Source organism: Orcinus orca, chromosome 16 (genome assembly GCF_937001465.1).
Source record: "Orcinus orca chromosome 16, mOrcOrc1.1, whole genome shotgun sequence".
In the NCBI taxonomy this organism is placed as follows: domain Eukaryota; kingdom Metazoa; phylum Chordata; class Mammalia; order Artiodactyla; family Delphinidae; genus Orcinus; species Orcinus orca.
This window is the reverse complement of record NC_064574.1, coordinates 73831007-73858654: the sequence shown is the minus strand read 5'-3', so window position 1 is coordinate 73858654 and position 27648 is coordinate 73831007. Positions and strand designations below refer to the sequence as shown.

Below are 27648 nucleotides of genomic sequence, written 5' to 3'. Positions count from 1 at the left end.
CTGACCCATGCAGACCCCTGAACATACTGGCCTCTTCTATCCTTGACTTCGCCCGAGTCTCATTATACTCTCAACCTGGAACATTCTTCCCCCACTTGTTCATCTGGATGACTCCTATGCTTACGTCATGACCTGCCTCAAGGAATACTTATTCCAGAAATCCTTCCTCGACTCCTCCAAACTTGGGGAATCAAGCCCTCCCAATACGGTATTTACAGTGGTAATTCTGGCGACGCTACCAGTTACTGGGTTCTTACCATACATTAGTCTTTGTCCGAAATAATCTACTGATCTTATCCAATTTAAACCTTGCATGAATGGTTGAACAAAGATAATTTTATCCCAGTTTCCACTTAAAGATCACACAGTTGGAAAGTGGTCAAGGCAAGACTCAAGCACAGATCTTCCGGATGCACAACTCTATTTGTTTCGCTACTCTAGAAGGCTTTATTTTTCACACTGTTAACGCCGATTTTCATGAATTCAAGGGAATGAGTTTCATGGCACATGTCCCCTGCACAAAATGCCCAAGGCTATCTGGAAATTGGACAAGCCCAGCTCCCACAGAGAGACAGGAAGGACATGGGAAAAGGGCATCTACTATGGAGTTGGGTGCGAGTCCCTAGGAACTCTGGAATGACCTCAGCTGGCAAAGCCTGGCCCTTGGGTGAAGTGTAGTGCTGTGAGTCACTTCCCGATGGAGATCTATCAGGTCCCTTGCAGATAGTGGAATTCTACTGGATGTGCCCATATCACGTCTCAGTCTGAGCCTGTCAGCACTCTGGGGGCCTGCACGACCAAGCCCCTCAGCCTTCAAACACGATCAGCCTAAATCATTTAGGGCTGCTTCTTCAGCTTCTCTTCAAACTATTCATCCATTTGTTCATTCATTCATTCCACACAAAGGTGCTAAGCACTTACCCTGTGCCAAACACCATACTAGGAGCTGGAGGTGGAAAAGGTTAGCAAAACTCTTTTCTTACATCCTTATCTTACCCATTCATTTCTAAGCTCCGTTAAGACGGGGATTGTGTGGTATTCATCTTTACATCCTCAGGGCCTCGCACATTGCCTAGAACAGAATAGGCAGGAAATAAATGAATGCATGAGTGAATGAATGATTTGAGTACAACTCTAGAACATCTATAACCAGGACATGACATGGGCAGACCAGCCATTCTGGGCAAGAAATGAATGAATGAATGAATGAATGGAGTACAACTCTAGAACATCTATAACCAGGACATGACATGGGCAGCTCAGCCATTCTGGGCAGATTCATCTCAATGAGGGTAGCAAGCCCAGAGGAGGCCCTTGACACCTCAGAGCCTAGTGAGGGTGCCTGTCCTCCTGTCTTCAAATGACTGCCCACCACTGATTCCCCTCCAACTAGTATAGTATCTTGACACCCTGGTATACAGGGATGAATTGTGAGTGTATCATGAATAATTGGATACCAAAAATAAAATCAACATTTGCAAATAATCTAATTAAAATAATAAATTACAGGGGGTGTACTGTAGTTTTAACTTGCACGTCCCTAAAGACTAATGTACTAATCTTTTACTCACAGGCTCATTTCTTATGCATATGAGTTCTTAGTGAAGTGTGTGTTCATATATTTTACCCATTTTAACGGGTTGTTTCCTTAGTATTAGGTTTTGAAAGTTCTTTATGTATTCTGAATATGATAATTTTTAACATATTTCTCCCACAAATATGTTTCTGTACCTTGCCTTTTTATTCTCTTCAGGGTATCTTATAGACAAGTGAACCTTTAACATTTTGATGAACTCTAATTTATCAGTTTGTACTTGTATGGATCATGCTTTTGGTATCAAATAAAATTTTGCCTCTGTAACTGGCTTATTTCATTTAGTATAATGTCTTCCAGGTCCATCCATGTAGTTGCAAATGTCCTTCTTTTTTAAGGCTAAATAAGATTCCTTTATATGTATATATCACATTTTCTTTATCCATTCATCTGTTGAGGGACATGTGATTCCCCTTATATGAGATATCTAAAATAGTCAAATTTATAGAAGCAAAAAATAGACTGGCAGTTGCCAGGACATGAGAAGAGGGAGTAGTAGGGAGTAGCTATTCAATAGGTATAAATTTACAGTTATACAGGATGAATAAGTTCTAGAGACCTGCTGGACAACATAATCCCTATAGTTAAAGACAGTGTTGTGACTTCAAAATTTTTTAAGAGTGTAGATCTCATGTTAAGTGTTTTTACCACACACACATCAACAAAATTGATCAAGGAAATTTTTGGAAGTGATGGATATGTTTATCACTTTAATTGGGTGATGGTATCATGGGTGTGTACATATGTCCAAAGTCACCAAATGATATATATTAAATATGTGGTTTTTGTATATAAATGATACCCCATTATGCTGAAAAAGCAAACAGGTTGCAAAGATTTTCTACTATGAAATGTTATAATTTTAGGTTTTACATTTGGGTCTTTGATTCATTTTGAGTTAATTTTGCATATGATATAAGGTATGGATTTAAGTTCCTTTTTCGCATATGGATATTCAATTGTTACAGCACTAGTTAATTGACTAGACTATACTATCCGTTGTCCACGAAATTGTCTTTGCACCTTTGTTGAAAATTAATTGTCCATATAAGTGCAGGTATATTTCTGGACTTCTATTTTATCCCACTGAAGTTTTGTCTTCTTTTATGCCAATAACACACCGTTTTAACTACTGAAGCTTTATAGTAAGCCTTGGGATCAATAGTGTTAGTTTTCTAACTTTTTTTTTCTTTCCAATAAGGAGGCCTCTTATTTCTTTTTATTACCTTATTGTGGCTAGAACTTCCAGTACAATGTTGAACAGAATGGTAAGAGTGGACATCGTAACCTTGTTCCCAATCTTAGGGGAAAACATAGATGCCCTTTATCAGGCTACCTTCTGTTCCTAGTTTTCTGGAATTATTTTTCAGGAATGGATGTTGGATTTTGTGATAAGTTGCATTGGTTGATTTTCAAATGTTAAACCAACCCATCATCCTTGGCATGAACTCTATTTGTTTATCCTCTTTATATATTGTTAGATTTGATTTACCAAAAATTTGTTTAGAAGTTTTGCACTTACGTTTGTGAGGGATATTGGGTTGCAATTTTCTTTTTTTTGACAATGTCTTTGTCTTGTTTTGGTATCAGGGTAATCAGTTGGGACATATTCCCTCCCTTTCAATTTTCCAGAAGAATTTGCACAAATTGGTGCTATTCTTCATTAAATGTTTAGTACAATTCACCAATGAAGATGTTTAGGCCTGGGGATTACTTTGTGGAAATGTTTTAATCTACAAATTCAATTTCTTCACTAGATACAGGGTTTTTCAGGTTATCTATGTCTTCTCAAGTGAGCTTTGAGAGTGTATCTTTCAAGGAATTCACCTGTTTCATTTTTATTGTCAAATTTGTTGGCAAAAAAGTAGTTCAGAATATTTCCTATTATCCATTTACTGTCTGTAGAATCTCTAATGATGTTATCTGTCTCATTCCTGATATGGACAATGTATGTATGTCTTCTCTCCTTTTCTCCTGACTGGTCTGGCTAGATGTGTGCCAATTTTATTGATATTATTTAAAAACCACTTTTGATTTCATTGATATTCTCTATTGTTTTCTGTTTTCCATTTTACTGATTTTCATTCTGTTATCATTTCTTTTTTTTTTTTTTACCCTGCCTTGGATTTATTTTGCCCTTCATTTTCTAGGGTCTTAATGTGGAAGCTGGGGTTACTGATTTAAGACCTTTCTTCTTCTCTAATATAGGTGTTGTACATGTCCCTCTGAGTTCTGCTTGAGTAGCATCCCAGAAATTTTGATTTGTTCTATTCTGATTTTCATTCCACTCAAAATGCTTTCTAATTTCATTTTTGATTTCTTCTTTGACATATGGTTTATTTAAAAGCTTGGTATTTGGTTTCCAAATAGTTGGAGATTTTCAAAAGATTTTCCTGTTATTGACTTAGAATTTAATTTGATTTCTAATTCAATTCCATTGTGGTCATAGAACATATCTCTATTACTTGGATTCTTTGAAATTTCCTGAGACTTATATATTCTATAAATGTCATACAGATCTACTTGGTTGACAGTGTTGTTCAAATCTTCTACACCTGTATTGATTTTGTGTTTACCTGTTTTCTTATATATTGATAGAGGGTTATTCAAACCTTTTATTATGATTGTGGATTTGTCTATTTTTCTTTGCAGTTTCATCTGGTTTTGCTTCAGATATTTTGAAGCTTTCTTATTAGAAGCATAAACATTTAGAATTATAATGTCCTCTTCATGAATCAATCTCTTTATTATTATGAAATCAACATTTTTTTAAATCACTGGGAATGCTCTTTGCTCTGCAATCTACTTTTTCTGATACTACTATAGCCATTTCAGCTGTATTTTGATTAATGTTAGCATAATTTACATTTTACCTAACTGGATTTTTATACTTAAATGTGTTTCTTGCTGGCAGCATGTACTTAGGTCTTGCTGTTTTATCCAATCTGAAAGTCTCTGCCTTCTATTGGAGTGTTTAGATTATTTACATTTAGTGTAATTACTAACATGATTAGGTTTGAGCCTAGCATATTGGTATTTCCTTTCTATTTGTTCCACTGGTCTTAGTCACTTCTTCCTCTTTTTCTATCTTCTTGTGGATTAAGTGAATTTTTTATGACTCCATTTTATCTGCTTTGCTGGCTTTGTTTTGTTATTTTAGTGGTTGCTTCAGGTTTATAGGATATATCTTTAACTTATGACAGTCTACCTTTAAGTGACATGATATCACTTCACGTATAATGTAAGAATATTATAGTAGTATTCTTCTATTTCACTACTCCCAACCCATGCACTATTGTTATCATACACTTTATTTTTCCATATGTTACAAGCCCAATATTCCATTATTCATGTTTTTGTTTAAACAGTCAATATGTTTTAAACAAATTTAAGTAATAATGAACAATATTACATATATAAGTAGTTACCATTTCCAGTGTTCTGCATTTCTCTGTGTAGACCTGTATTTCTTTCCAGTATCATCTTGCTTCTGCCTGAAGGAACTCCTTAGACATTTCACATCTGGGGAGTCTGCTGGTGATTAACTGTTTCAATTTTCTATATCCAAGAAACTCTTTTTTCACCTTCATTTTTGAAAGGTATTTTGCTTCTAGTGTGAAAGGTATTTTTTGTTTGTTTTTCAGTGTTTTATTATTTTAGAGATGTTGTTCTACTATCCTCTCAGCTGGTTTATTCCTAACAAGAAATCCACTATCATCTTAATCTTGTTCTTTTATATATCACATGTCTTTTTACTGTGGCTGATTTTAAGATTTTCTCTTTATCACTGGTTTTTGGCAGTTTGATTATGATATACCTTGGTATATATTTTTTTCTGTGTTTCTTGTGCTTTAGGTTTATTGAGCTTCTTGTATCTGTGAGTTTATAATTTTTATTAAATTTAGAAAATTTCAGCCATTTTTCCTTCAAATATTTTTCTGCTTTATGAAGGAGTCTCTCCTTAATGGCCTCTAGTTATACATTTATTAGATTGCTTAAGGTCCCAAAAGTCCACTGATACTCTGTTCTTTATTTTTCTCTCTTCTCTCTGTGGTTCATTTTGGATAATTTTTATTGCTATAACTCCAAGTCACTAAAAAAAATCACTTTTATTCTGAAATTTCTAATTTGCCATAAATCTCATCCAGTGTTTTCTTCATCTCAGACATTGTTTTATTTCCAGAAGTTTGATTGCATTTTTTATTATATCCCCCATGTCTCTACTTTTTAAACATACTGAATACCATCCAAATAATTGCTTCAATGTCTTATCTGCTAATTCTAACTTCTGTGGCAGTTCCGCATTGGTTTTGTTTATTGAGTTTTCTTCTCATTATAGATTATATTTTCCTGCTTCTTTACATGTCTGGTAATTTTTTATTGGATTCCAGACACTGAATTTTATCTTGTTGGGTGATGCCTATTTTTAAATTCTTATAAATATTCTTGAGGTTGGTTTTGTTTGTTTGTTTGTTTTGGCCACACTGCACAGCTTGTGGGATCTTAGTTCCCTGACCAGGGATCCAACCCAGGCCCTTGGCAGTGAAAGCATGCAGTCTTAATCACTGGACTGCCAGGGAATTCCCCTCTATTTGGGACTTGACTTTAAGATTTCTTAGGCGGACCCAGAACCGTGATTAGACTTAATTATTCTATTGAGGAAAGACACTTTATGTACCCTACCAAGTGTCCCATGAATCATGAGGTTCTCTGTTCTGGCTGGTGGGAGCAAGCTTTATTCCCATCCTGTGTGAGTGGAAACCATCTTTCAGATGGTTCTTTTACCAGCCTTGAGTAGTTTCCTCATAATCCATGCACCAGTCAGTATTCAGCTGAATACCTGGGGGCTGCCCTCTGCAGATCTCAGGATTCCTCTGTGTGGCTTTCACCTCCCTTGTGCCCAGTCCTCTGAATTCTAGCCACCTTCATCTCCCCAAACTGTCAGCTATCTCTTCTCAACTCAGGGAGCCTGCCAGGCTCTGCCCGGCTTTCCCCTCCCTGCAACACTGCCTGGATACTCTCTCAAAGGAGTATCCAGGCAGTTACAGGGCCCACCACATTTTTTTCATCTCTTAAAGAAAACTCATTTTTTGGCTGTGTCCACTGTCTTGAAAATGTTATATATATATACTATTTGTTGGCTGGTTATTTAAGGCTGGTTAGTAAATGTGGTCCCTGTTACTCCACCATGACCAGAAGTGAAAGTCCTACACTTTCTTATGAAGAGAGAGAAAGTGGTGATCCTATATTGGGTTGGCCAAAAAGTTCGTTTGGGTTTTTCTATAACATCTTATAGAAAAACCCAAACGAACTTTCTGGCCAACCTAATACCTGGCCTAAAAGACAGGCAAATAACCCACAGCTTCTCTTACCTATGTCACCATTTTTGATGTACCATTAATAGTTGTGATCATGAATAATCACAGAATTTATATTGAAATTTTTCACTATTTTAATTAAAACATTTTTAAAATCTATGCATAAATCTCATTAAAAATAAGGAACTGAAGAAAGTTTAAGGGGTGCTGTCTACATACACGTTGTGCATAAGCGAGACTGATCCATGGTCATTTTGTGTAATTTGAAAGTGAACTGTCGCTAGACCAAATATACATATAATAATAATGCAGATGAAATTCTCAACAAAGGTACTATGGTAATAATATATGTAAATCTGTATATCATATCCTTTTCTACAATACAGGTAAGATCCATTTATGCTGTCTCTTCACTGTATATAGTGTTAAAAATAAAATTTAATGTTTTTAAACTTTTATTACCACCATTTATTTTTCCTTCATAGCCTTCCTCCATTCAAACATTCATTCAACAAATATTCACTAATTGCCTAGTACTGTACTATGCTAGTCCTTATAAAACACCAAATTTAATTATTTTAATGGCTACTTTAATTACAAAGTTATAAAATGCATCTGGGGCAACTTTTTTTTGCTTCTATAAAGAACATTACAGCATTCAAAATCCAGGGATATTCATTGGAATGTGATGCACAGGTACACACAATGCATCATGCATGTATCACACGTAAGCATAATCATCATAGATGTGGGTGTATCTCTACTTGCTTTTTTTTTTTTTTTGCAGTACGCGGGCCTCTCACTGTTGTGGCCTCTCCCGTTGTGGAGCACAGGCTCCGGACGCGCAGGCTCAGTGGCCATGGCTCACGGGCCCAGCCGCTCGGTGGCATGTGGGATCTTCCCGGACCGGGGCACGAACCTGTGTCCCCTGCATTGGCAGGCGGACTCTCAACCACTGCGCCACCAGGGAAGCCCTCTACTTGCTTTTTGATGTGGGTCAGGGATGGATTAAGATTGGCAGAGATAGTCAAGTTGGGGAGAGTGTTATGAAAAAAGAAAAGAGGAGTAGGCATAGGAAAAGGATCAAAAGGAGGTTATAAAAGTTTGACACATATGATAAAGACTGGAGAAGCTTCTTCTGGATGTTGACTCTAGGAAAGAAAACCGCCCCACAGGGGATGAGAAAGTAAGACCTGCATGGAGGGCAGCTGGAGCATGAGTTCAAGGTCAAGTACTTTGGAAGTTGCTGGAGGTCAGAGGACCCAAGTTTCACTCTCCTCTTTCTCCAAGATCCTCACTGGTAAGAGAACACACACAATGGGGGTGCTAAATGGACACCAGAGGATCATCCTTACTAGTGGGCCAGATAGTACCAAGGACTCCAAAGAATAGGGCTTTCTGCTAAACTATGTCAGCACATGTGCCTTGGGCTATATTCCTGGTGCGTCTCCTCATACCCTGCCAGCTTCATGGAGACCCCAGGCTGGACTCATATACCCGGTTACTTCTCAAAACGGGCCCCTACCCTGACCCAAGTGTGCATACTCACGGGAGTCAGAAGCCGAGGAGAGCCCATGGACTCTCTTACCCACCCAGGAGGCAGACGGCCTAGAGAGATGCGGTGGAATATTTTTTGCTTCGGAAGAACAGTGACAACCCCCAATGATGTGGATCAAGGCCTGATGGGATCTGAGAGAACATCAGCCACTCCCTGCCCAGGTGAAGAACTGAGTAAGTGGTGGAAACGGGTGTGGAGGTTTTCACCCCAACACGCCTCCTCCAGGACACAGACCAGAGGGCATCTCCACTTTGGAAACATGCAGAAAAAAGGGAAAATGACTCCCTCTTTACCAGAAAGAATCGTTATAGCTTCTCTAACTTCAAAACAAGACACATTTGCTGAGTGTGTGGCTCCAGGCGCTCCTGGAGCTTGGATTTCTGACACAATCTTATCTGTTATTATTCTCAGCACAAGTCAGAAAGCAGAGTTTGGAGCACTTTATTTTTTAACTCAAATTTTCTTTTTTTTTTTAACTTTTTAATTTTTTTAACATCTTTATTAGAGTATAATTGCTTTACAATGTTGTGTTAGCTTCTGCTGTATAACAAAGTGAATCAGCTATACATATACATATATCCCCATATCCCCTCTCTCTTGCTTCTCCCTCCCACCCTCCCTATCCCACCCCTCTAGGCGGTCACAAAGCACCGAGCTGATCTCCCTGTGCTATGCGGCTGCTTCCCACCAGCTATCTATTTAACATTTGGTAGTGTATATATGTCCATGCCACTCTCTCACTTAGTCCCAGCTTACCCTTCCCCCTCCCCGTGTCCTCAAGTCTATTCTCTACGCCTGTGTCTTCATTCCTGTCCTGGCCCTAGGTTCTTCAGAACCTTTTTTTTTTTTTAGATTCCATATATATGTGTTAGCATACGGTATTCGTTTTTCTCTTTCTGACTTACTTCACTCTGTATGACAGACTCTAGGTCAACGCACTTCACTACAAATAACTCAATTTCATTTCTTTTTATGGCTGGGTAATATTCCATTGTATATATGTGCCACAACTTCTTTATCCATTCATCTGTTGATGGACACCTAGGTTGCTTCCATGTCCTTGCTATTGTAAATAGGTCTGCAATGAACATTGGGGTACATGACTCTTTTTGAATTATGGTTTTCTCAGGGTATATGCCCAGTAGTGGGATTGCTGGGTCATATCGTAGCTCTATTTTTAGTTTTTCAAGGAACCTCCATACTGTTCTCCATAGTGGCTGGATCAATTTACATTCCCACCAACAGTGCAAGAGGGTTCCCTTTTCTCCACACCCTCTCCAGCACTTATTGTTTCTAGACTTTTTGATGATGACCATTCTGACTAGTGAGGGGTGATACCTCATTGTAGTTTTGATTTGCATTTCTCTAATGATTAGTGATGTTGAGCATCCTTTCATGTGTTTGTTGGGAATCTGTATATCTTCTTTGAAGAAATGTCTCTTTACGTCTTCTGCCCATTTTTGAATTGGGTTGTTTGTTTTTTTGATATTGAGCTGCATGAGCTGCTTGTATATTTTGGAGATTAATCCTTTGTCAGTTGGTTCATTTGCAAATATTTTCTCCCATTCTTAGGGTTGTCTTTTCGTCTTGTTTATGGTTTTCTTTGCTTTGCAAAAGCTTTTAAGGTTCATTAGGTCCCATTAGTTTATTTTTGTTTTTATTTCCATTTCTCTAGGAGGTGGGTCAAAAAGGATCTTGCTGTGATTTATGTCATAGAGTGTTCTGCCTATGTTTTCCTCTAAGAGTTTGATAGTGTCTGGCCTTACATTTAGGTCTTTAATCCATTTTGATTTTATTTTTGTGTATGGTATTAGGGAGTGTTCTAATTTCATTTTTTACGTGTAGCTATCTAGTTTTCCCAGCACCACTTACTAAAGAGGCTGTCTTTTCTCCATTGTATATTTTTGCCTCTTTATCAAAGATAATGTGACCATATGTGCGTGGGTTTATCTCTGGGCTTTCTAGCCTGTTCCATTGATCTATATTTCTGTTTTTGTGCCAGTACCATACTGTCTTGATTACTGTAGATCTGTAGTATGGCCTGAAGTCAGGGAGCCTGATTCCTCCAGCTCCGTTTTTCGTTCTCAAGATTGCTTTGGCTATTCGGGGTCTTTTGTGTTTCAATAAGAATTGTGAAATTTTTTGTTCTAGTTCTGTGAAAAATACCATTGGTAGTTTGATAAGGATTGCATTGAATCTGTAGATTGCTTTGGGTAGTAGAGTCATTTTCACAATGTTGATTCTTCCCATCCAAGAACATGGTATATCTCTCCATCTGTTTGTATCATCTTTAATTTCTTTCATCAGTGTCTTATAGTTTTCTGCATACAGGTCTTTTGTCTCCTTAGGTAGGTTTATTCCTAAGTATTTTATTCTTTTTGTTGCAATGGTAGATGGGAGTGTTTCCTTAATTTCTCTTTCAGATTTTTCATCAGTGCATAGGAATGCAAGAGATTTCTGTGCATTAATTTTGTATCCTGCAACTTTACCAAATTCATTGATTAGCTCTAGTAGTTTTCTGGTAGCATCCTTAGGATTAGCTATGTATAGTATCATGTCACCTGCAAACAGTGACAGTTTTACTTCTTTTCCAATTTGGATTCCTTTTATTTCTTTTTCTTCTCTGATTGCTGTGGCTAAAAATTCCAAAACTATGTTGAATAATAGTGGTGAGAGTGGGCAACCTTGTCTTGTTCCTGATCTTAGTGGAAATGGTTTCAGTTTTTCACCATTGAGAATGATGTTGGCTGAGGTGTGTCATATATGGCCTTTATTATGTTGAGGTAAATTCCCTCTATGCCTACTTTTTGGAGGGTTTTTTATCATAAATGGGTGTTGAATTTTGTCGAAAGCTTTTTCTGCATCTATTGAGATGATCGTGTGGTTTTTATCCTTCAATTTGTTAATATGGTGTATCACATTGATTGATTTGCGTATATTGAAGAATCCTTGCATTCCTGGGATAAACCCCACTTGATCATGGTGTATGATCCTTTTAATGTGCTGTTGGATTCTGTTTGCTAGTATTTTGTTGAGGATTTTTGTATCTGTGTTCATCAGTGATATTGGCCTGTAGTTTTTCTTTTTTGTGACATCTTTGTCTGGTTTTGGTATCAGGGTGATGGTGGCCTCATAGAATGAGTTTGGGAGTGTTCCTCCCTCTGCTATATTTTGGAAGAGTTTGAGAATGATAGGTGTTAGCTCTTCTCTAAATGTTTGAAAGAATTTGCCTGTGAAGCCATCTGGTCCCGGGCTTTTGTTTGTTGGAAGATTTTTAATCACAGTTTCAATTTCAGCGCTTGTGATTGGTCTGTTTATATTTTCTATTTCTTCCTGGTTCAGTCTCAGAAGGTTGTGCTTTTCTAAGAATTTGTCCATTTCTTCCTGGTGGTCCATTTCATTGGCATATAGTTGCTTGTAGTAATCTCTCATGATCCTTTGTATTTCTGCAGTGTCTGTTGTTACTTCTCCTTTTTCAGTTCTAATTCTGTTGATTTCAGTCTTTTCCCTTTTTTTCTTGATGAGTCTGGCTAATGGTTTATCAATTTTGTTTATCTTCTCAAAGAACCACCTTGTAGTTTTATTGATCTTTGCTATTGTTTCCTTCACTTCTTTTTCATTTATTTCTGATCTGATTTTTATGATTTCTTTCCTTTGGCTAACTTTGGGTTTTTTGGTTCTTCTTTCTCTAATTGCTTTAGCTGTAAGGTTAGTTTGTTTATTAGAGATGTTTCTTGTTTCTTGAAATAGGATTATATTGCTATAAACTTCCCTCTTAGAACTGCTTTTGCTGCATCCCATAGGATTTGGGTCGTGTGTTTTCACTGTCATTTGTTTCTAGGTATTTTTTGATTTCCTCTTTGATTTCTTCAGTGATCTTTTGGTTATTTAGTAGCGTATTGTTTAGCCTACATGTGTTTGTATTTTTTTACAGTTTTTTTCCTGTAATTGATATCTGGTCTCATAGCAGTGTGGTTGGAAAAGATACTTGCTACGATTTCAATTTTCTTAAATTTACCAAGGCTTGATTTGTGACCCAAGATATGATCTATCCTGGAGAATGTTCCATGAGCACTTGAGAAGAACGTGTATTCAGTTGCTTTTGGATGGAATGTCCTATAAATATCAATTAAGTCCATCTTGTTTAATGTGTCATTTAAAGCTTGTGTTTCCTTATTTATTTTCATTTTGGATAATCTGTCCATTGGTGAAACTAGGGTGTTAAAGTCCCCTACTATGGTTGTCGATGTTCGACAATTCGATTTTCGACAATTTCGATTGTCGATTTTCCCTTTTATGGCTGTTAGCATTTGCCTTATGTATTGAGGTGCTGCTATGTTGGGTGCATAAATATTTACGATTGTTTTATCTTCTTCTTGGATTGATCCTTTGATCATTATGTAGTGTCCTTCTTTGTCTCTTGTAATAGTCTTTATTATTATTATTTTTTTGCGGTACGCGGGCCTCTCACTGTTATGGCCTCTCTCGTTGTGGAGCACAGGCTCCGGACGCGCAGGCTCAGTGGCCATGGCTCACGGGCCCAGCCGCTCCGCGGCATGTGGGATCTTCCTGGACCGGGGCACGAACCCGTGTCCCCTGCATCGGCAGGCGGACCCTCAACCACTGCGCCACCAGGGAAGCCCAATATAGTCTTTATTTTAAAGTCTATTTTGTCTGATATGAGAATTGCTACTCCAGCTTTCTTTTGATTTTCATTTGCATGGAATACCTTCTTCCATCCCCTCACTTTCAGCCTGTATGTGTCCCTAGGTCTGAAGTGGGTCTCTGTAGACAGCATATGTACGGGTCTTGTTTTTGTGTCCATTCAGCCAGTCTATGTCTTTTGGTTGGAGCACTTAATCCATTAACATTTAAGGTTATTATCGATATGTATGTTCCAATGACCATTTTCTTAATTGTTTTGGCTTTGTTATTGTAGGTCTTTTCCTTCTCTTGTGTTTCCTGCCTAGAGAAGTTCCTTTAGCGTTTGTTGTAAAGCTGGTTTGGTGGTGCTGAATTCTCTTAGCTTTTGCTCGCCTGTAAAGGTTTTAATTTCTCTGTCAAATCTGAATGAGACCCTTACTGGGTAGAGTAACCTTGGTTGTAGGTTTTTCCCTTTCATCACTTTAAATATGTCCTGCCACTCCCTTCTGGCTTGCAGAGTTTCTGCTGAAAGATCAGCTGTTAACCTTATGGGGATTCCCTTGTATGTTATTTGTTGCTTTACCCTTGCTGCTTTTAATACTTTTTCTTTGTATTTAATTTTTGATAGTTTGATTAGTATGTGTCTTGGCGTGTTTCTCCTTGGATTTATCCTGTATGGGACTCTGTGTACTTCCTGGACTTGATTAACTATTTCCTTTCCAATATTAGGGAAGTTTTCAACTATAATCTCTTCAAATATTTTCTCAGTCCCTTTCTCTCTTCTTCTTCTGGGACCCCTATAATTCGAATGTTGGTGCGTTTAATGTTGTCCCAGAGGTCTCTGAGACTGTCCTCAATTCTTTTCATTCTTTTTTCTTTATTCTGCTCTGCGGTAGTTATTTCCACTATTTTATCTTCCAGTCACTTATCCGTTCTTCTGCCTCAGTTATTCTGCTATTGTTTCCTTCTAGAGAATTTTTAATTTCCTTTATTGTGTTGTTCATCAATGTTTGTTTGCTCTTTAGTTCTTCTAGGTCCTTGTTAAACATTTCTTGTATTTTCTCCATTCTATTTCCAAGATTTTGGATCATCTTTACTATCATTACTCTGAATTCTTTTTCAGGTAGACTGCCTATTTCCTCTTCATTTGTTTGGTCTGGTGAGTTTTTATCTTGCTCCTTCATCTGCTGTGTGTTTCTCTGTCTTCTCATTTTGCTTAACTTAACTGTGTTTGGGGTCTCCTTATCGCAGGCTGCAGGTTCATAGTTCCCCTTGTTTTTGGTGTCTGCCCCCAGTGGGTAAGGTTGGTTCAGTGGATTGTGTACGCTTCCTGGTGGACTAGTGCCTGTGTTCTGGTGGCTGAGGCTGGATCTTGTCTTTCTGGTGGGCAGGACCATGTCTGGTGGTGTGTTTTGGGGTGTCTGTGAACTTATGGTTTTAGGCAGCCTCTCTGCTAATGGGTGGGGTTGTGCTCCTGTCTTGCTAGTTGTTTGGCATGGGGTGTCCAGCACTGGAGCTTGCTGGTCTTTGAGTGGAGCTGGGTCTCAGTGTTGAGACAGAGATCTCTGGGAGAGCTCTCACCGATTGATATTACATGGGGCTGGAAGGTCTCTGGTGGACCATTGTCCTGAACTCGGCTCTCCCACCTCAGAGGCTCAGGCCTGACACCCAGCCAGAGCACTAAGACCCTGTCAGCCACATGGCTCAGAATAAAAGGAAGAAAAAAAAAGAAAGAAAATTAAATAAAATTAAATAAAATAAATTGAATTAAAAAGTTGTTAAAGTAAAAATTTTTTAAATATTATTAAAATAAAAAAAGTTTTTAAAGTAATTTTAAAAAAAAAGGAGAGAGCAACCAAACCAATAAACAAATCCACCAATGATAACAAGAGCTAAAAACTATACTAAGATACACATAAAAATCAGAAACTAGTCAGTCAGATACAGGAAACCCCAAGCCTACAGTTGCTCCCAAAGTCCACCACATCAATTTTGGGATGATTCGTTGTCTCTTCAGGTATTCCACAGTTGCAGGGTACATCAAGTTGATTGTGGAGATTTAATCTGCTGCTTCTGAGGCTGCTGGGAGAGATTTCCCTTTCTCTTCTTTGTTAGCACAGCTCCCAGGGGCTCAGCTTTGGATTCGGCCCTGCTTCTGTGTGTAGGTCGCCCTCTGGTGTCTGTTCTTTGCCCAGACAGGAGGGGGTTAAAGGAGCGTCTGATTAGGGGGCTCCGGCTCACTCAGGCTGTGGGCAGGGAGGAGTACAGAATGCGGAATGCGGGGCGAGCCTGCAGCGGCAGAGGCCAGCATGACGTTGCAACAGCCTGAGGCGCGCCTTGTGTTCTCCTGGGGAAACTGTCCCTGGATCACGGGACCCTGGCAGTGGCGGGCGGCACGGGCTCCCGGGAGGGGAGGTGTGGATAGTGACCTGTGCTTGCACACGGGCTTCTTGGTGGCTGCAGTAGCAGCCTTAGGGTTTCACGCCCATCTCTGGGGTCCGCGCTGATAGCCGCGGCTCGCGCCCGTCTCTGGAGCTCGTTTAGGCGGTGCTCTGAATCCCCCCGCACTGTGAAACAATGGTCTCTTGACTCTTAGCCAGTTCCAGACTTTTTCCCAGACTCCCTCCCGGCTAGCTGTGGCACACTAGCCCCCTCAGGCTGTGTTCATGCAGCCAACCCCAGTCCTTTCCCTGGGATCTGACCTCTGAAGCCCGAGCCTCAGCTCTCAGCCCCCGCCCGCCCCGCAGACAAGCCTCTCGGGCTGGTGAGTGCCGGTCGGCACCGATCCTCTGTGCGGGAATCTCTCTGCTTTGTCCTCTGCACCCCTGTTGCTGCGCTCTCCTTCGTGGCTCTGAAGCTTCCCCCCAGCCAACCCCCGTCTCTGCCATTGAAGGGGCTTCCTAGTGTATGCAAACTTTTCCTCCGTCACAGCTCCTTCCCAGAGGTGCAGGTCCCGTCCCTATTCTTTTGTCTCTGTGTTTCCTTTTTTCTTTTGCCCTACCCAGGTATGTGGGGAGTTTCTTGCCTTTTGGGACATCTGAGGTCTTCTGCCAGCGTTCAGTAGGTGTTCTGTAGGAGTTATTCCACATGTAGATGTATTTTTTTATGTATTTGTGGGGAGGAAGGTGATCTACACGTCTATTCATCCGCCATCTTGAAGGTCCCCCTCACTTTTTCTTTATAATATTTTTCTCATGGCTTAAGCCTGATGTCCTACGAAGTTGAGGGATCAGGCCCAAAACAGTCTAATCTCAGGGAAGAGCTTCTCTCTGTTAAAGGGGCCAAATCCCATCAAGCTGGCTCGTCTGCTGGAACGGCAGAACGAAATGTGGTTTCTTGGCTGTTGGCCTCAAGGGAGCCTCTTGAAAGAGCCTTTATTTGATGTTCCTGAAAACTGGAAGGAACAAAAAGACACGGGGGTGGGGGGTGGCGATAGAGCGAGCTCCAGGAGTCAGTGAGGATGGGAGGGAAGGCCTGGTGGAGAGATGCCGTGTACAGGGTGCTGTGTCCATGCTGCAGCCCCAAACTGCAGCCCCCTGCCTGGGCAGGGACGTTTGCAGTTTCATGAGGTAGAATCTGGCTGTATTCCCTGCAGGGGCCCCACACAGACCCTTCCTCAACACTCCCCCATCCCAGGGCTGCCGGGATGTGTACCCCAATGTCCTTACTGTACGCCTCAGGTATTGGGGAGCCCACACATGCCTGAGCCGGCACATGTGGCCAGCCCTCCTGGCTCCTTGCATGGCTCTCTGGACCAGCCCGTGGAGATCATGTGAGACACAGGTAACTCTCTTTGGTCTTTGCTTTTTAGACAAAGGAATTGCAAGTGAAGCTTTAAGAGATTAAGGACTGAAGAAAGATTGAAAAAGAGACTCTGTCTTCTCCTTGCCAAACAGAAACAGACCTGCCACATTGGTAGAGTGCACTAGAGTCCTCCAGAAACGGTTTCTAGGGTGTGGATTTCTGCAGAGATCCAACAGCCAAGAACCCCCGAGGGCTTGGGGGTCTGGCAGGTAGAAGACCCCCAGAAAACCCAGCAGGACCATGATTATGCAAGGATAAAAAGATACAAAAACTGTGCAGACAAAAAGACTGGCAGAGAAGACTACAAAATGTTAGGAAATTAGATTACATACGACATCGACCCTGGAGTCAGCCAGGCTTGGATTTTCATCTCAGCTTTGCCACTTACCGGCTGTGCTGCCTTGGGTATGTTGTCTAACTTCTCTAAACCCCAGTTTTCATCTCTGCAGAGGGAAATAATAGCACAAACTTCAGAGAGGTGTTGTGAAAATTACATTACATAATGTTTGCAATTACACAGCAGAGTGCCTAGTCCTTAAAATAATGCTTAAAAATGGGAAATGATTGATTACTGTGGCTTCTAAGCAGTGAGACTATGGGTAACTTTTTCCTTCTCTTTGCTTGTATCATCCATATTTTGTACGATGAACATGTATTACATATGCTGAACCACAGCTTGGCAGCTCGACAAGGGTTCTTTCCATCTAGGCTTATTCAGTGAGGCTCCTCACAAGGGTCTTCAGGCCTGCTGCGTGCAAACCATTCTTCTGCTGGAGGAACCTCTGCAATGGGGACCAGTGGGATAATGGGACCCAGAGGACTAGAAGACAACTGTGTTGTTTTCCTCTCTCTAAGTCCCTTGCCTGAGATATGGGGCAAACCATGGAGACCAAACAAAGGGCTCAAGCGGTCAAAGGCAGCTTCTCTGGAGCCCCGTCACCCCCCCGGCCTCACCCCTCCTGGGGGGCACAAAGGCTCAGACACCTTGGCTGGGCAGTAGGCAAAGTAACCAAAGCTCTTCAAACTACGGCAATTACAAGCAGCAGAGACAGCAAATAGGAAAGAGACAAGTGGAGATCCACTGCCTTTTCTGTCGGCCTTCAACAGGTGAAATACATTTGTCCCCAAGAGGGTAAACCAACAGCTCGTGGAATTTAGAACTGAGGATGACCTTACAGTTCTAAGCATTGATTCCCGTATGAAATTTGATTTACTGACACACCCAAGGTCAGTGAGAACTCAGGGAGTGATTTAGGTCAATTCAAATAGCAGGGCCAGGACTAGAAGCCAAGCCTCCTAGTTTCTAGCCAGGGATGCTTCCTCCAAAGATGGATATTGTTTTGCCTCAAATTGCTGAGATTACTGGTTCTGGGAAGTGCCACCTTCCTCAAGGTGCTTACTACAGGGGCCATTGTACAAACTGGAAGAAGGCAGATCTTGGATGCCAGTTGGGTAAGAATTGGAAGCAAAGCCTTCCTACTTGTCTTGTCCTGGGGCTGCTCTTGCAGACCCCAAACAAATGGCAGCAGGGCTAGAAGACACCATGCCAACCTCCAGTTGTTGTCTCCATGGCTCCAGCAGTGGGGCTGGTGATGAGAATGAGAACACTGACTTCTTTCCCAGCCTGGTCATTATCTGTGAATGGGAACAACAGATGAGCCCCTCACAAAAACCATGGTAATGATCAGAAGATAGACTGACTGCCAAGTGCTGGAACAGACATGTCTCTACATGGGTGCTATCCATGATGTCTGGACAATGATATGTTTGGTCCTTGGAAAGTCATCATCTCCATCACTGATGACTAACATATTTTCAGAGACTAAACTGGGTGGATAAACGAGATGAATATAAAAATTTAGCTGCACATCATTAATTATTTTTTAAAGCTTTCAGATATAGTTCACATACCATGCTATTCACTCACTAAAGGTATATAATTCAATGGTTTTTAATAGAGTCACATAATTTTACAACCATCATCACAACCTAATCTTGGAGCATTTTTATCACCCCCAAAAAGAAACTCCTCATCCCTTAGCTGTCACCCCCCAGCTCCCCAATCTTCTCCTGCCCTAGGCCACCACTAATCTACTTTCTGTCTCTACAGATTTGCCTATCTTAGACATTTCATAGAAATGGAGTCACAATATGTGGTCCTTTGTAATTGGCCTTTTTCACTTAACATAATGTTTTCAAGGTTCATTTATGCTCTGGATTAATTCTTCTTTTCATAGTTCTTACAGCATCGTTTCTGGATCTTTCAGGGCTTTCTGGGCCATCCTCAAACATTTTGGTTACTATTGGAAATCAGAATGAAAATAAATTCTATTTATCCAAACTTTTTGTGTGCTAATGGAGGTGGCATTGTATTATTTCTAAGATGAGGTAAATCAATTTGTGTACTTGCACCAACAGTCACTAGATACCTCAGCTTCAGAAATGCTTAGCTGTGCTTTGTGGGTATAGTTTTCTGGTAATATATCAATCTGGGGCTTATTGCAAGAAGCAATTATCCCCAAAATAACAGAGTTGTGGAATTTGGGAAAACTCCCTATTTCAACAGATGAATATTCCTGCATCTTAGAGATACACTATCCTGCCCTCTGCTGAGTAGTATGTCAGGGAGACTAAAAATCAGAAGAATATGAAGAGACACCAAAGAGCCAGAGGACCTGTTTCTGACAGACTCACCTTTATTTGTTCATTATTCAGAAACAATTTAAAGGGCACCTACACTGTGTAGGCATTGAGCTAGCAGTAATAGTAATACAAACATGGGGCAATGATCCTTGTCCTCCAGGAGATCCTTGACTGGGACGCTGCCCAGAACACTTGTCTCTGGTGGTAAGTCAAAGGCAACCCAGAGGGAGATGATAAAATGTAAAAACAGCATAGATCCTTAGTGAAAGAGAACTGGAGTGAGATCCCACAGTCCCAAATCTCAAAGGTTATGTGTAATAAATCACCCAAAAACCCTGAGTGGCTTAAAACAATAATAGTAATTTATTATCTCTCAAAGTTTTCATGGGTCAAGAATTCAAGAGCAACTCAGTGAGTCGTTCTGGTTCTGGGTCTCTTGTGGGGGCTGTAATCAGATATCAGCTGGGGCTGGAATTATCTGAAAGTTTGACTGGGGCAGAAGGGTATGCTTGCTGGGTGGCCCACTCCCAGAGTTGGCAAGTTGATGCTGGCAAGGTTGTTCCTCTCCACATGGGCCTCCCACAAGACTCTATGTGTCCTTACCACCTGAGGGCTGGCTTCCCCCAGAGTGAATGATATAAGAGACTCAGCTAACAGCTGCAATGCCTTCTATGACTTGGTCTTAGTCAGTCACCTACATGACTGCCACCATATTCTATCAGTCACAGAGCCAGCCCCAAGTCAATGCGGGAGGGACCACAAGGACATGAAAACCAGGAGGCAAGAGCCACTGAGGGCCATCTCAGAGGCTGGCTACCATAATACTATTCAGTTTTTCTTCCATTTTCCACCCTGAAGGTCAAAGTACAAATTCTTAGCTGCTGTTTGAATCCCTTCTTTAAACCTCTACCGGGTATTCATTCAACCACTGCCTGAATCCTTCTGGGCAGGAGTTCAAGGTCCTCCAACTCTGATCACTCTGTCCTCAGATGGCACTGACGTCCTCTGCAGGTTGAGTCAGTTCCTCCACTATGTAAGACCTTCAGATACTTATCAAGAGCAACCATGTTGCACCAATAGACATTGACTTAGTCAGCATCAGACCCAGTGTGCTAGCAGCTGGGTGTACAGCAGTGAACAAGATACAGTTTTTGCCTCCAAAGAGCTCATTTTTGGTTTAGCTTCCTCACTCAACTCCAGCAGGCCCACACCACCTGCTATGAGCAAGGGACCCCTTGTCCATCTTCTCTATATCTGATCACAGAGAAATCTCTTCTCTTTTGCCAAAGCTCTTCTGGTAGCAAACAACAGAGGACAAAACTCAGATTGCTTCAAGAAAGCAGATAAATGTGAACAAGAATTGGGATGGTAAAGTTGCTCCAAATCTGAGACAAATCTTTCATGTTCTTAAAGTATAGTTTAAGAGACCTGAAGCTGACTGATGGAAAGCAGCAGATTTTTAAAATACTGCTCTAATACCTAGCATCCTTCCTTAACTCTTACTAATTATAGTAATTAAAAAGGCTTTTTCTATAGATTATTTTGGATTTTCATATCATCTGCAAATCATTCAAGTTCTGTTTCTTCCTTTCTAATTCATATACCTTTTCTTTTTTCTTGTTTTATTGTACTTGTTAAGACCTCCATTATAATATGGAATAGAAGTAGTGACAGTAGACATGACTACTTTATTTATCAATTCTTTTTTCTTCCAGCTCTGATAATGGCAGGGTAGCTTGTATCAGATGAAACCCACTTGCTGACAACTATAAGTTATGGACAAAATATTAAAATAACTGTATAATGTCCTCAGAGAGTAACCAAAAGCAGGCAGAAATTAGGGGAATGCAAGCCTTGAAAGAATGGAAGTAAACTCTGTGAGACTCACATTTAACCAGCTTTTCTCCTGAAGGCACTCCCCAGTCTGCCTGGAGCATGAGGACTGGAGTCCAAGCAAAAAGGAGCAGTCTTATTAGGCTGGAGAATCTGAGATGAGAGTTTGGAGCTGCCAGAGAAGTTTGCAATTGAGAGGTGGGGAAAATATGGGAAAGGAGGGGGCCAAAAATCTATATATGGATACCCCCTCAAGTCCTTGCTGACTCTGTAAATGCATATCCACAGGGAGAGACTCTACTGAGCCCACAGGAAAAGTATAGCTGGAAGGCGGAAAAGGCTGGGCAGAAATTTCAATAGAAAGGCACACTTCAGAGTTCAAGTCTCTCCAAATTAGAGGAGTTTGGTAAACACTTCAAGCTTTTCAACAAAACTCTAAAAAGGCCATGCCCTATGATTAGGAAGCACATCCCAGGACTAAGTGCTGTACCTTAGAACTAAAAGCAAAATTCAAATAGACCCATCCTAACAAAGCCTAAAACCAAGCCTTCACAAAATTCAGGTGATCTGACAGCAGATCTGCTAGATCTGCTAGAACAAAACCCAACATTCTTCAGAGGAAGATAACAGAATCCAGATTCTCTACAATGAATCAACCACAATGTCTCTACAATAAAAAAGTATGATACATATGAAGAAATAAGAAAATGTGATGACAAGTCAAAAGAAAAAAAGCAGTCAACAAAGAAGATCCACATTTAGGATTTAGGAGGAAAGGACTTTAAGTGATAAATATGTTAAAGGGTTTTATGAGAAGAATGGATATACTGGAGGAAGAGACAGAGAATCTCAGAAAAGATACAAAAACTCTAAAAAGGTACCAAGTAGAATCCCTGGAACTGAAAAATACAATATATGAAAAAAAATTTTTTAAATAATAGCATGAGATTAACAGATGATCACATGGGGGAAAAAAGAAGAAAGATTATTGATTTAAAGAGAAATAAATAGAAATTATCCAAAAAGAATCTGTGAGAGTAAAGTATTTAAAGAAGAGACGAATGGAACCTCAATATCAAATACCAAATAGAGCCAGAATATTAAACATCTTAATATATGTACAATTGGGGTTTCAAGAGAAAAGAGGAGAATAGAGAATAAAAAATATTTGAAAGAATATTGGCCAAAATGTTTCCAAACTTAATTATAAACATCAAACATCATATATTAGAAGCTTAACAAGCCTCCAAAAAGAATCAATACCAAAACCAAACCAAACCAAACCAAACCAAAAACCTGCACTTAGCCACATCACAGATAAAAATAAAAGTGATAGAAAATCTTACAAGTAGCCAGGCAGAAATGAGGTATCATATACAGGGGAATGATTGACAAGCAACTTCTCTTCCGATAAATGGAGTACAGAAGACAATGAAATAATGTCTTCAATGTGTGGAAAGAAAAAAACTGTCACTTCAGAAGACTGTACCCAGTAAAAACCATTCTTCAAAACTGAAAACGAAGAGATATTTTCAGGTAAATCAAAGTTGAGATAATCTGTTGCCAACAGACCTGCACTGCAAAAAGTGCTAGGGGAAGTTCTTTAAGCTGAAGGGAAATAATTGTCTTGGAAATCTGAATCTACAAAAAGGCATGAGGAGTATTGGAAATGGTTAATATGTGGGCAAATTTACAAGAATAATTGTTTCTAAAAGGAATGATTTTTTCCTAGATATGGCTTTAATCAAGCAATGAACAGATCATCCAAGAAGATATAGTTTCATATAATAAAGCCTGCTCTCCAGAGTTTAGTTTTTTTAATCAAAACAACTTGAACACGTCGGGAAAAAAAAGTTGTTTTCCTATAGAAACTAAGTATATGATTTTCCTACTCAACTCCCCCTCTTTCTAAATAAATTTATATAAATAGTGCCATTTATTCATTTGAAAATTAGTTATGACTAATTTTATTCACTTAACATTAAAGTCACCATCAGTTATGAATTTTGCTGTAAGTTTCCAGCTATACCTCTCTGTGCCTCTCTTTTGTGGGCCTCATGGACTCACTTTCATAACACTCTGCTCCTTCCTACCTTCCTTTCCCTACTAACCCCCTCCTCTGCTTATATAACCTCTTCAAATCTTTTGAGTCTGCTCCTTATTTATTTAATTTAATGGTTGACTTCTTGTTTCTTAAAATAAAAAAATACCTAAAGCAAACATGAAAACTTGTTAGCATATATTAATTCTGGGTGGTGAACATGAAAACTTGTTAGCATATATTAATTCTGGGTGGTGAGGCACCAGTGTTATTACTTATTCCGTGTGCATTTCTACGTTTAAAAACTTCTCGTTAAAAATTTCCAGTGATTTCCATTGCAGAGTCACTGTGTATGAGTCAATTTCTCTTGAAATCATTTTTTATCAAAATAATAATTTACAGGCATGATTTCATAGAATATTTATACGAAAACATTCAAAAGAACGATACCTAAGTTACCACGTTACTTATTTATCAAAATGGGGAATTTGTTAATAATAAGTATTGGCATTTGTGATGAGAATGAAATTCATTAATTAATAGTCTCAGGACTCTCTCTTCTCTTTTACCTGCTGAAGACAATTTTGTCTTTCCTCTCTGCCCACACCTTCCAAGAAGAGCTTTGATGATATGAATTCAGGAGAATGGGTAGAAAGACACCAGGACTGGAGATGTAAAATGCTTAGAGATAAGTTGGGGTAAAGAGTGAATAATCAAGGGTTTTAAGGTTACCTGACTCAAGTAAATCAGAGGTGAGAGGGAGCCTCAGTGGAAAGGAACAGACATTCTAAGAACAGTGGCTGTGGGTTATAAATAAACCCACTATAATATTCTTTAAATAAGTAAACATTGGAATTAAAAAACTTTTAATTGCTGACTATTGTCTCTTCATTGTACTCAGGGCCTCAAGATTCATTTGAGTTACATACTTAACAATTACTGAAATGTATTTTCCTGCTGTACTGTTGGAAGAAACCTTATAACTTTGGGAAGGAGTGGTCAAAATACTACCTTCTCCTTGCTGAATTTCATTTAAATACCGTGATGATAGATGTTTGGCTTTAGAACCTTGAGAACATTTTATGATTAAGGTCTGAAAATATAAGGTATAATTTCCTAAACATCTGAGCACTTTAACATATTTTTCAAACTGTGACAGCCTCTCCACCCTATAACCTTTTATGTATGTGTGGGTTTACACATATATTGTATATAGTACATATTATAATTCAGCCACCTTATCAAGTCTTATTAACTACTATTATTCACATTCAAAACTTTAAAATAAATTCCCCCATCCTCCCTCCACAGAGTAAATACTTTCACCATTTTGCACCATTTTCACATTAGAAAATGGCATATTTATCTTATTTCTTGATTGTTTAGTTTTAAGTATTAACTATTGACTTCCTAATATGGAAGATGAGGATTTAACTTTCTTATAAACCTTCCCTCATGTTGTTATAATTTTGGGTGAAATCAATATTCAGAACCTATATAAGTATTATTCATGGCTGAGTGGTGTACTACGGAAACAATTTCTCCCTTATGCAACATCACCTTGGAGTTAATCATGATTGTCTCATTATTTCATCTGCCTGTTTTCTACATCTATCAGTAATTGTAGATAAATGTATAACTCTGGCTATGAGTTATTCTAAGCAGCAGATGGAAGGCAAGGACTGGGACGCTATACCATTCGGTGTGTTCATTTGTACTTAATCCCCGTTTTCCCTGCAGTACCCTGGCCCAGTGCCCCGGAGTCCAGATTCCACTTAGATCAAGCTCTCCAAAGAAGAGCCCTGCAAGGTTCTGCTAAGGTGGACAGAGTCGACCACAGCTGCAGGGTGTTGGGGAGGACATGGAGATTCAACTTCTTCTTAGAGACTTTCCAGCAACCCTCCTATTTTGAACCCAAGCTGTATTTCCACTTTCAGAGATGCCTGTGGCCTCTGGAGTTCAGACAGGCACCGCCATGTTACACTTAGCCTTTCCCCTCTGCAAGCTTGAGTTTCCGCTTTCTCCAGTTTGCTAAGTTCCTTTCCATTCGTTCTGCTTATTTCCAGCTTCCCATACTTTGTTTCTATCATGACTTCTCCTGAAAACCGATTAATCCAACACCAGTAACCTTCTCTGAGTCTGCCTCCGCATCTATTAAATGAAACAGTCCTGCTCTCCTCCGCGGCATCCTGGGTTCCTGGGTTCACACACATCATCTCAGCATCATCCCGTGTGCTGCGAGGATCTCTGAGGGCTTATGGCCAGAGCTGAGGACGTGCTGGAAATGCTAGTGCTGGACCGAGGCCGTCCGTCAAGGTGGAAATGTCTTGGTTTCTCAGTGGCTCCCTGAGAATTGCACAAAAACTTTTTTTCAAATTTTTTGTTACTGCTCCTATTTCCAAGAGTTCTAGAAACAAATCAAGTCACCCATAGAGGGGATGAAGAGGGAGAAGAAAAGAGAGAAAAACAAAGGGGAGAAAAGGGGGAACACAAGGCGAATGGACTGCTGTCCTGCTGTGTCCCGAGTCGCCATTAGGGTGTCCCCTTCCCTCACGCACGTGTCCATGTCCCAAGTGGGGAGACCTCCACACCAGGGTGAACTCCACGATTGAGGCCCAGGCCGAGACTCCCGCAACAGAAAGGTTAAAGTGATGACGGCAAACTGATTGCTCTGCTTGACCTGGGGCGGGGGGTGGGGTCATAAATCTCCTGTGTCTTTGATTCTTCTTACCCTCTCCCTGATAAATCTGTTTTCAAGATGAAACATTATTCCACAAGCCCAGCTGGCTGATGGATTGGGAAACTTACAAAACTAACTCCAGTGAGTCCTTTGAAGTGGATGGAAACACAGGCTTTGTAAAAATGCATGTCATCCGGGATCACTGGTTCAAGGTTGGCAGCATGATTTCCTTTCATCACACAGGTCTTCACTTGGTACTGCAGATTACTTTCCCTCTGACTGCAAACGAATTTCCTGCTCCCTCCCAGAAGAGCTCACAGGGCTTCCCTTTCTCCCTCTACCTCTTCCCCCACATATGTGGAGTGTGCAGGGTCTCGCCCCGTAGCTCTAAGGTCATGGAAGGAAAGCCAGAGGTGACACCAGTCACTCCAGGCCACCTTTATATGGAAATTCAGGGAAAAAGTTCACAAAAGGCACTTTGTAGGAGAAAATAGGTTACAAAGGGGTAGCAGCCGGGAGCTGAGGATACGGAGGGCCAGTGCCCAAGAGCTTTGGTCTTTGGGGCATTAAGAAATGCCAGTCTTCTTTATCACCAGTTGCCAGTCTCTGCTGACTGCTGAGTAGAGGGACCCTAGAGGGCCTGGGGGTAGGGGGGTGAAAATCCACTAAAATAGCCATGGAGTTCACTCTCCTCCCGGCATGTCTTCTAGAGGTCTCCCTGGGAACAAGATGTGCCAAAGGCAAACCTGGAGAAACAGAAGGGGGCTGGCGTGAAGTTAACCTCACTTCCGTCAAGCATTTGTCCAATGTTTTCCAGGCTACCCTTATACCCAAACCTCTGAGCTCCTCCCCTACTATCTTCCCATGACTGTCTCCAGAGTCCTCAGCACAACTCTGTCCCAGACAGTGTCTCAGTATCACATCCCAAGATACTCCATCATCCCCAGATCCAAGTACATACCAGAAAATGACAAAAGTGATATTAAACCATTACTCACGATCACCATGAATTTTTTTGCCAGGAAAATAAGCTTCCAACTAATTGATGGCAATGTAGAAGGAAAAAGAAGCCAAGCTTCATAGTGTTAATCTAAGAAAAACTGCAAGGACAGCAGGGGGCTGCATGAGCAGGGTATCAAGATGAGATTCCACAAACCACGGCATGAACCAGTGAAAATCTCACTGATGGAACAAAAGGCTAAATCCCAAAGTCATCAGGATTGAAGTATCCCTTGGATAAGTCTCACCTGCTCAATGACGCTGGATAAGTGGACAAAAAATAAGTAAGGATCTAAAAGAAATTAATAGGATAATTTTTTAAAATCCCATAGGCCTTATGGATGTGTATCAAACTTCACCTCTGATAATAGAAAATCCATCTTCTCAAGCACACGTGGTATATTGACCAGAACTTATCAAACATTAGGTAACAAAGAAAATATCACTAAATGACAATAAACTTCATCTGGAAAAATAAGCATTCAGTAATAGCCTGGAAACGACCACAAAATAAAAACTGAAAGGCAACTGGTC

At 40.2% G+C, this 27648-nt stretch overlaps 2 protein-coding genes across 2 annotated transcripts in view; both read right to left on the bottom strand.

Moving 5' to 3' along the window:
* Positions 1-17351, bottom strand: part of CALN1 (calneuron 1) — a 508174-nt gene extending 490823 nt beyond the window's left edge. The window contains exons 1-2 of the mRNA XM_049699587.1: positions 17307-17351; positions 997-1072 (exon numbers count right to left, since the gene is read on the bottom strand). Of these exons, the coding sequence (XP_049555544.1) occupies positions 997-1004 (8 nt within the window). The 5' untranslated portion in view covers positions 1005-1072; positions 17307-17351. The remainder of the gene's footprint in view (positions 1-996; positions 1073-17306) is intronic.
* Positions 17253-27648, bottom strand: part of LOC101274335 (S-adenosyl-L-methionine-dependent tRNA 4-demethylwyosine synthase TYW1) — a 451923-nt gene continuing 441527 nt past the window's right edge. Inside the window, exon 16 of the mRNA XM_033426290.2 lies at positions 17253-17361. Within this exon, the coding sequence (XP_033282181.1) occupies positions 17356-17361 (6 nt within the window). The 3' untranslated portion in view covers positions 17253-17355. The remainder of the gene's footprint in view (positions 17362-27648) is intronic.